General features: G+C 35.6%; 2 protein-coding genes across 7 annotated transcripts in view; both read left to right on the top strand.

Moving 5' to 3' along the window:
- LOC109362870 (large proline-rich protein BAG6-like) overlaps positions 1 to 5,682 on the top strand; it is a 9,412-nt gene extending 3,730 nt beyond the window's left edge. For 3 of the 6 annotated variants that reach the window (XM_019608933.1, XM_019608932.1, XM_019608931.1), the window contains exons 5-16: positions 452 to 570; positions 659 to 724; positions 1,057 to 1,209; positions 1,338 to 1,407; positions 1,500 to 1,675; positions 1,855 to 2,019; positions 2,096 to 2,167; positions 2,238 to 2,367; positions 2,466 to 2,855; positions 4,008 to 4,396; positions 4,788 to 4,862; positions 5,489 to 5,682. In XM_019608933.1, the coding sequence (XP_019464478.1) occupies positions 452 to 570; positions 659 to 724; positions 1,057 to 1,209; positions 1,338 to 1,407; positions 1,500 to 1,675; positions 1,855 to 2,019; positions 2,096 to 2,167; positions 2,238 to 2,367; positions 2,466 to 2,855; positions 4,008 to 4,396; positions 4,788 to 4,862; positions 5,489 to 5,497 (1,814 nt within the window). In that variant the 3' untranslated portion in view covers positions 5,498 to 5,682. The remainder of the gene's footprint in view (positions 1 to 451; positions 571 to 658; positions 725 to 1,056; positions 1,210 to 1,337; positions 1,408 to 1,499; positions 1,676 to 1,854; positions 2,020 to 2,095; positions 2,168 to 2,237; positions 2,368 to 2,465; positions 2,856 to 4,007; positions 4,397 to 4,787; positions 4,863 to 5,488) is intronic. The other 3 variants (XM_019608936.1, XM_019608935.1, XM_019608934.1) reach the window with 3 other exon arrangements.
- LOC109363083 (40S ribosomal protein S11) lies at positions 7,187 to 9,024 on the top strand. The gene is made up of 6 exons (XM_019609260.1): positions 7,187 to 7,309; positions 7,417 to 7,457; positions 7,540 to 7,640; positions 8,278 to 8,422; positions 8,523 to 8,612; positions 8,701 to 9,024. The coding sequence occupies exons 1-6, from the start codon at positions 7,298 to 7,300 to the stop codon at positions 8,789 to 8,791; spliced, it is 480 nt and encodes a 159-aa protein (XP_019464805.1). The 5' UTR covers positions 7,187 to 7,297; the 3' UTR covers positions 8,792 to 9,024.

Below are 9,612 nucleotides of genomic sequence, written 5' to 3'. Positions count from 1 at the left end.
GGGGTGTTGAATTGCTTTACAACTTGCTTATGTTGTATATTTCCAAATTTAAATGTAATACTGGGAGACTCTGGTAATGTAGTACATACCACACGTTCACTGACTTTGGCTCCCCAAACTCTCCTAGGTGGGTCTTGGGAGCCTCGTGCATAGGATCCCCATTTTATTCACTGTCATTGCCTTAGGTGCACCTGCAGGAATTAGATTATTTAATTAGTTTAATTTTACAAAAATTTTGCTGGGAATATTCCTTACCGTTAGATGTTTAGACCTAATTTGTATGGGCAGGCAGAAAATCATGAAAGTTGTTTTTCCTTTAAAAAACAAAAAAAACTTCCAAGCACTAGCCATGGTCACAGGCTCAGAGCAATCAAGTAGTCCCTGGCTATTGCTCGAAAGAAGGTTTTTCTCAAAGAAATTCAGTTTTTACCGCTAAACATCTATTTTGCAGTGCCAGACCCAAATTCAGGCACAAGTCATGGTCACAGCAATCAAGTAGCCCCTGGTGTATTTATTGAAACTTTCGACGTGCCTCTTCAGGGAGATGGAATTTCTCCCGATTTTCAGAGGGTATGTTTCAAATTAGAAGAGAAAGGAGGCACAACTCTAAGGTTGTTCTCTATATTGTTGATTTATCTTTTATCCAACTTTTCTGCAGGTTGTTTCTGCTGTTCTAGGATCTATTGGAATTTCAATGAATGGCAGTGATGGGATTGACACCAGGGTAAATTCAGCCGCCATATGTTAGTTTATATTTTCTGCTACTATGACATTATACCAAATTTATGATGCAAAATGAAAAGTCAAACCTAGAATGCATAGAATTGGATAGTTCTTCGACTTTTTTTGCTGTTTTCTTTTGCTGTCTTAGTTTAGGATATCTTATATATTTTTTTTGTACTTTAGCTTTCCTCATTTAGTTAAACACTCTTTTAATAGGAGAAAAAAGGTATCCTTGTTAGTGTTTTCAGATTATAAGGATATTCATGTCTCTTCATGTGTCTATTCATCTAAATTTTTTTAACAAGATATCTTGAATGTGTTGGATTGGTGAAGGAGCAGGATTCCCAAGGCTTTGGAAGAACTTCAAATTCTAGTGGCATACCAGATTCTTCTCATCCTCAATCTGAACAAGCTGGTGGGCGAATTTTATCTGATAGAATGCACAATATCTTTGGACCTCCTTCTGTGGGGTCTTTACAGCCTCCTGTATGTGTTAAATTTCTTATTTACTTTATTCCGATGTATGTATTTTTCATGCTTTGAATTGAGTTCCCTCCCTGCTGAGTATAAAAAACAGACAATTTATTTATATATGTGTGTGTTTGGTTTTGTAGGTCATTCCTGATTCTTTGACAACATTGTCCCAATACCTGAGTCGTATAAGCCATGAATTTGATGCAATTGGTAAGCATGCTATGTTGTCCCTATAGTTATCCTTGTTTAGCTTTTGTCATGTGCTAGTTTTTTTAGAATGACGGAACAAATTTTACTTGCAGTCAGAGAAGGGGTGAACAACGGCCAAGCTGCTGAAGATCATAGGAGTGAAGAAATGGGATCCATTTCTTCACGGTCGGGTTCAACAGCAGAAGGGATTCCATCACCCGCATCCTTGGCAGAAGTTTTGCGTTCTAGTAGACGAATGATTGTTGAACAAGTTGGGGAGTGCCTACTTGTGCGTTATAAATCACGACTCTAGATTTTTCTTCTGCATTTGAAGTGTTACTAGCTATTTAATAATACAAAAGAACATTTACTCTATTTGTTTCTTTCCTCCAAGTATCTGTTTGTGATCATTAGTTATCATTTTATTATGCTAAACATAGTAACTTGATGTGTTCATTACATCCACAGCAACTTGCAAGCCAGCTGGAGAATCAAGCAAATATAACCGATTCCTTGTTGCGGTCAAGCACTCAGTCTAGGGCTATGAGGACTGGAGTTCTATTTTATAACCTTGGTGCATTTTTACTTGAGCTTGGCCGTACAACTATGACGACACGTTTGGGTCAAACAGCGGTAGGCTTGGTTTCCCATCATTGTCATCTTGTTAGTTAATTGTTCTATTGATGCTACTAAAACGTTTCTTTTACAGTCTGAAGCTGTAGTTAATGGTGGGCCTGCAGTTTTTATATCCCCATCTGGTCCTAACCATATCATGGTTCAGGTTGTACTTGCTCCGTTGTCCTTTTTATGAAAATGATCCTGCTGTTTCTTATTGAAATGTTTGCTTTCAGCCTATTCCTTTTCATCCCGGAGCAAGCTTTGGTGCTGTCCCTGTAGTCACTACACAGTCTAACTCAAGTTTGGGTAGTGGTCTTGGCTCGAGTTTTATCCCAAGGCGTATCGACATACAGATACGACGAGGTAAACTTTATTTATTTATTTATTCAGTTTTCTGTGTTCTTGTCCTGTTCTCTTGCATAATTCTCTTAACTTCTAGCTATCCCGATTTCTAATGCTAGGTACATCAACAACCACATCCAATGCCAATCAAGAAGAGCGCAATGATACTCAGTCTGCTGCAGTTCAAAGAAACCAAGGTGAAAGTTCTGTTAATCAGGCACCTTCAAGGCGTTCAAATGCATCTCTTGCTGGGGAGCCAGGAATAAGAGTAGTGCCAATTAGAACCATGGTTGCTGCTGTACCAGGTCCCATAGGTCGCTTGCCTTCAGAACAATCTGGTAATTCTATGGGTTTTTACTACCCAGTTCTTGGGAGACTGCAACCTGTATCATATGGACATGCAAATAGTGAACAGGGATCTCAGCCACCAAGTCAGCATCATGCTGCACAACAATCAACTATTCAATCCACATTGCAAAGGCAAGGCATGGTTGATTCTGCAAGCAATGGTAATTTAACATTTCACACTGATGATTGCTTCCTTCTACCAGAAGTTTATAGTTTGATATAGCATCACTTTTTTTTATCTCACTGATATGTACAGTATGTGTGACCCAACCATATATTTATAATTTGATTTAATAGTGGGTGTTTCCGTGGTTGTTGTTCATTGAAGATTTGGTTCTACACTTCTGCACATCTCAGTACTGCATTCTTCCTATTTTGGCTGCTTTTTTACTTGTTGCATATTTGAGAGTAGTCTACACACTACACAAACCGTTTCAGGGGTATGATATGAATAATTAATAAAGTCATACAGCAATATTCATTTCTCAGAGAGTAAAATTGGAATCGAAAGGAAGTAATCACTTCTTAAAGATATCAAGTATCACTTTAGGTAGAAGACCTTTCATGTGTAACTACTCAAGTCTCAACTGCAAGTGATGTATTACTCTTCCGTAAAACTCTTGATAATGAAAAAGCAATTTAGTTCTGTGATAGATGCACCATAGTGTTGTTTTTTGGTTGGATCCATGTCCGAGTTTACTTTATCATATGTTTTGTCCTTCTTGATAGTTATCATGTCTGATAAAGATAGCTTCCTGATAAATAATGTCCTCATGATGAAGTATTTTACTTAAGTATACAATTATATATTTTTGAGGGTGAGCCTAAGCACAACGGCAAAATTGCTTGTCTCGTGCCCTGGATGTCATGGATTCAAATCCTAGAAACAACCTCTTCGCTTGTAAGGGTAAGGCTACCTACATCTACCCTTTACAGACCCCACTAGGTGCCAACCTGATGCATTGGGTCGCCCCTAAATGTTTATTTATTTTTTGTGTCGAAGGAATATTGTTACCCATCTTAATTTTTTTTAATAAATAAAACCTTTTTTTGGTATAAAAGAAAACCTTGTAAGTGTATTCTTTGGTCCAACTTCCTGGTCCTTTCTTTGTGCCTCCATCACTTCGTGAGCATCAACAGGTTTGCTCATAATTCACAGCCTTATGGTTCATCACTATGTGATCATTCATAGGTTGCTCGCATATGGTTTACTTATTTCAACAACTTCTATGAGATTCTGCAATATATAAAGGAAGGATATCTTCAGGACTCAAATTTGATTATATGTAATTTGTCATTGGACTTGGCTGTAGGATCCATACTGACTCCTAGCACAAGACAAGAGCCATCAAACTCTCGTGTTGTGAATATCAATATTCTGTCTGCTGGTGGGGCTGAAAACAACCCAGAATCTGAGAGACAGATACAAAGCAGTGTACTTCAACACTTGAGGGCTCTCTTTCCTGGCGGAGATATTCATGTTGAGGATTCAAGTTTACAGGGAACCGCTGCAGGTGCTATCTCAGAGCATGCTGCAACATTAGGGGATTCCTCCCATGTTCCTGAAGCAGAACCTAGAGCTAGTGATGAAGGAATTTTTTTGTCTAATATACTTCGTGAGATCATGCCCCTCATATCTCAACGAGCAGGATCTGACGGAAATCCTTCAGTGGATCAAATGGCTCAAGATTCTTCTACCCGGGTAAGTATTCTTCATTGCTGTCTTTCCTGATTCTATTGCATGCTTGAATTTACTCTTATGAATCTTATCTAAAATTCAACAACTAATGAAGGCCTTTTCCTCAGTCACCCTTAGAACTTCTGGACTTCGATGGACACTTGGAATACCCCAATAGTTTCAAGTTGGAATTCCAATTTTTTTATCCTAGTTTAAATCTCAGGTCGTTTCCCTTACCCTAGGTTGTTGAATAGGTGTAGCGTACCAAAAAGAATCAGGCTAGATTACGTGCTCATGCATAATCTTTGTTTAATTTTTTTGTCATGATCAACTAGAGAATATCTACTTTTGAAAATTAACTACTGTGATTATCCCCTCTTAAAAATAAAGCAGCTGAAAAGTGGAACTTGTGCAGGTTGAAACTGATGCTGGGACATCACGCCGAGGGAGCGGTTCTGAACTAGACCTACCAAATCCAAAACGTCAAAAGGTTTTCCTTCTACTTCTGAATATAGTGGTGTTTAATAATTTTTTTCTTACAAATCCCAGCCTAGGGAGGGTAGAAGATAACACACGTCTAGGTTGGATTATATGGCATCATAACTGATAGTATATTATTACAGGTCAAGTTCTAATTTGCCCGCATAGGATAAATATATTAAACCCGTTAAATACACGATGTGAACAGTAAAACACTGTAATTACCTTCATAGGAAGATAGTAAATCTTTAAGTTGTACTAGTGAATCTCCATAAACTATTTTTGAAGTGTGAAACTAGTAGGGTGAATCTTTGAGTTAGATTTTACGATGACTTCCCCAACCATGATATTTCTTAAACCGCCTTTATCTCGTAATTACACATCAATTTGTCGACCAAGATCGAAGTTTTTATTTACATACAAATTGTAAATAGCAAGTACCTTAAATATATTAAATTGGTTTCACTTGCATGTGTCAGTAATAGGCATTGGAGAACTTGAATGGAAGTGTAGTGGTCTAGGTTGAATAGCTATGCATGTTATGAGTAATTTTTCATTTCAATTTTGGATAGATATGCATGTTTTGAATTGTTTTTCATTTCAATTTTGAATAATGTATATGACTTCTTGATGCAGATGGAGTGATGAAGAGGATAGTGTACAATATAGAGTCATGGAAGATTATCATAAAAATCAGATCTCAGGGTGGATCAATGCCGTTTTGGGATTGTATTAAGCATTATTTGACTTTCTTAACCTGTAGACAATATATAAGAAGATTATTCTTTGAATTTATAATCATGCAATACAATATTGGGCATTGGAATTTAGTTTCTCTATCAAGTTTGGTAGTACATGCTTAAAATTGGCAATAGAATTCTGCATTATAAGATTGGGATTTATAAGAGCATCTCCAACCGTCTACATATGTAGATTGTGGAGGTTATTTAGCAAACATTTTTAGCCGATTTATCATTTTTCTTAAGCATTTTTTCCTTCTTATAGGAAGGAGAGAGAATAACTAAAAAAATTGGTATCGGATGGCACAAAATTCATGTAAGGTTATGGGTTTTTCTAATGTGATATTTAGGCTTGGCTTGGTGTAAAAAATTTACGGTGTAAAGTTGTTTGATTGCCATTTTTAATGCCTAAATTTTACCACAACCTAAGTGTTGATACACTTTTTGGTCATCCCAATGTTATATATTTTCAAGGATAATTTATTACTCTGAGTAAAGAATTAACCATTTTGGGACGCATGATTACTGATTCCAAAAAGTGTTGCTTAAAGGTATCTAACATTTGACAGTTATAATGTTAGATAATTAAGAACCCAATGAAACGTTACTTAAAGAGGTCAATGTCTTGTTATATGTCTCCAAAAAGTGTTGCAAAGGTATCTAACATTTGACAGTTATAATGTTAGATAATTAAGAACGCAATGAAACGTTACTTAAAGAGGTCAATGTCTTGTTATATGTCTCTAATCTAAACACATTTTACTTATAATTCTGAACAATTTTAACACTTTTGAGATGCGTTTCAGACAAGCATATTGAGGCAAAGTCTAGCATAGCTAACATATTTCCATCCCTAATCTTTTTTGTAATAAAATAATAATTATAATTCTGTGAACACACAGAGAAACAAATCAAGTAAAATAACTCACCATTTGCTTCCGTAGTTCCGTTGACATTTTCATTAATGTTGTGTCACCTCTACATTCAGAACCATTTTCAAGGGAATAAAATTTATGATTTGACTCAATTCCCTTCCTATCAAAACTATAAGCATAATTGAAATTTTGAACACCATTCCAATTCCATTCGTCAAAGAAACCTTATAAAATTTGTGCCACTACACTTCACTATATAATAATAAAATTCGATTGTTAGATCATTATTATTTAATTTTATTATGTGTATATAATGATATTACTGTATTGTTTTTAACTCACAATTTTACTTATCATCTTTTTCTAAATTAATTTTATATTTCGATGATGACTTTCTCCGGATATCAATACTCATTAATCTGCAGTGTTGCATTACTATTGTTACAAATGTGATTGAAGTGATTTCCTTGTCTACATACTAATAATTTATACAAGGATTAGTTACACCAAATCTTAAAGTTTAATGGATAGTTCCCAAGAAAAAAACAATTAATAATAACTAATTATAAAAGATATAAATTTATAGAAGTTTTATACACTTTTACCTTTTTATAAAAATATCATTTTTCTTTGAGCTTTTCTATCCGCTTGAGATAATTATGGATTTTAGAAATAAAGCCCAGTAAACTTTGGGCTATGTACTAGCCCACTTCTAAAGCCCATAAGCAAACAAAATAAGTACGAGTGAGTGATTAGGGTTTTTGAGTGCAGCTATCATAAGAGAACATTTTCATATCCTTCGCAACATTCGCCATTAACTCCTTTTCACCATGGCCGAACAAGTAATTTTCAGATCCATTGTTTCTCTAATGAATTCTTCATCGTTCATGTTTCGGTTTTTCGGTGATCTTTTTAATAATTTAATTTATGTGATTATTATGTATTGTAGACTGAGAAGGCTTTTCTGAAGCAACCAAAAGTGTTTCTGAGGTATGCTATTGTTACTCCAAAAATTGCTTCATTTTTTGTATTCTTTTGGATTTTTGTGCATGATTGTTTGTTAATTTGACAGCTCAAAGAAATCTGGGAAGGGAAAGAGGCCTGGAAAAGGTGGCAATCGCTTTTGGAAATCCATTGGTCTTGGATTCAAGACCCCTAGGGAAGCCATTGATGGTATTGCACTTTTTCACACATTGTTTTTTTCCCTCTTTTTGAACTCTTGCACGATGTCATTATGTGTTTATTGTTTTGGATGTAGATTTCTTCAATTGATAATAAATTTTAAATTTTGAGGATGTGGGCATTTGTTAAAATTTCCTTTACTGGCCACTCTCCTGTAGTCGTTGCTGCACATGCATTGTCTGTTTTTTCACTTTGATCTTTCATGGTTGTGTGGGCAAAGTGTGTTGGTGTCAGTAGTTTCTGAAAGCTGTTGCATTTGCATACAATGTGATTGAGATTTTTACTTGATCTAAGGATTGGTCCATACATGTACATTTGTTTTTTATCTGAGGAAATGGAGATAATTGAATACCGTGGTGTCTAGAGTTGTTAGGAAATACTTGTAATCTAGAAAACACGATTTATGCTTGATTCCAAATTTCCAATTACTAGTTGCTCAAATCCATAGTTTTGATGGCTAAATAAGAATGTATGGGTTTCTATTATGTTATTCAAAACTCTTCTTGGCATTGCTCATGTCTTGTTGTAATCTTTATGTACTACATGTTTAATGCCATATGAAATGGTTTGCGTATTTCCTTATATTTGCATAGGGACATTTCTGCTTCTAACCCGAGGCCCTATACAGGAACCTACATTGACAAGAAATGCCCCTTCACTGGCAATGTTTCCATCCGAGGCCGTATCTTATCAGGAACTTGTCACAGTGCTAAGATGAATAGGACTATAATTGTCAGGAGGAACTATCTTCATTTCATTAAGAAGTATCAAAGGTATGTCCTATCATACATGTCCTGCCCAATTCTTGTAGTAGTTGTGCCTAGGAAACTCAGTTCTATTTTTAATGTTTCTTGTTTTCTTGTGCTATGTAAGGTATGAGAAGAGGCATTCAAATATCCCTGCTCATGTTTCACCTTGCTTCCGTGTGAAGGAAGGAGATCATGTTATTATTGGCCAATGCAGGTAAGATTTTGTCTCAAGAACTTATCAGTGTGTACTATTTAGATAAAAGATCCATATCTTATTGCCTTTATTTGTACTGGTTTTGTAGACCAATCTCAAAGACAGTGCGGTTCAATGTGCTGAAAGTGATCCCAGCTGGATCTTCTGGTGGTGCAAAGAAGGCATTTACTGGAATATGAACTTTGATATTCAGTTTCTGTTGTGGGACAGTGATACCTTTTTAGTTACAAGATTTGCTTTCTGAATGGAACAAATTACTGTATTGATCAAATTTTGGATATCTTTGAGGTTCTGTTCTATGTTATGTGTTTCGGTTCATGAATACTAGTACTAGTAGTGTTTACTCTGGCACTAAGCCAACTGTTATATCTGCATTTCTCGATTATCTATTTGATTGTTTTTGTTCATTTTACATCCACCATATTGAGTCACATATTTGACATTGTGCTAACATGAGTTAATTTTTTTTTTTGCACAATTCACATTTACACCCTTACATAAAATGAGCTGTTGAGATTTTCTCATCCATTCTTGTAATTCTGGCCAATAAATTCTCAGATCTACCCTTTGGATAGTGTTCAGATGAGTTATTTTTTGGGTGCATGTCTTTTGTTGTGTGGACTGGTATCCCTTTGATTGATCTAATGTGATAATCAAACTCAAGTGCCTTTGATTATGCAATGTGTTGAAATTTTTCCATGAGTAATAAAAGTACACAAATGGGTGTGTTTTCTGATAAATATTTTCATGTGGGCCTTTAGCGTTGAATGAGTTAGTTTTTGAACTGTCCATTGAACCAGTTATCAACATGTTTATTGGTGAAGATTGCGGAGCATACATGATTCTAGGTTCATATCAGATGGAAAGATTCATCTATCTTGATTTCCAACTGTGACATTCAACCACTATTTTAGGCTATGTCAGGTATCGTGTCCCTAACTTAGAGCCGCAAAATCCTTCTAGTTTGTTGTAGGAAAAGATTAGTAGGTTAGCCATCAGA

The sequence above is a fragment of the Lupinus angustifolius genome, chromosome LG12 (assembly GCF_001865875.1).
Source record: "Lupinus angustifolius cultivar Tanjil chromosome LG12, LupAngTanjil_v1.0, whole genome shotgun sequence".
Classification (NCBI taxonomy): domain Eukaryota; kingdom Viridiplantae; phylum Streptophyta; class Magnoliopsida; order Fabales; family Fabaceae; genus Lupinus; species Lupinus angustifolius.
This window is presented reverse-complemented; position numbering and strand designations above follow the sequence as displayed.

What these genes read in the sequence shown, in the direction of transcription:
- LOC109363083 (XM_019609260.1), top strand. An exon ending in CCCTAGGGAAGCCATTGATG is followed by an intron (nt 7,641 to 8,277) that starts GTATTGCACTTT and finishes GGCCCTATACAG; the next exon opens with GAACCTACATTGACAAGAAA. An exon ending in GTTATTATTGGCCAATGCAG is followed by an intron (nt 8,613 to 8,700) that starts GTAAGATTTTGT and finishes CTGGTTTTGTAG; the next exon opens with ACCAATCTCAAAGACAGTGC.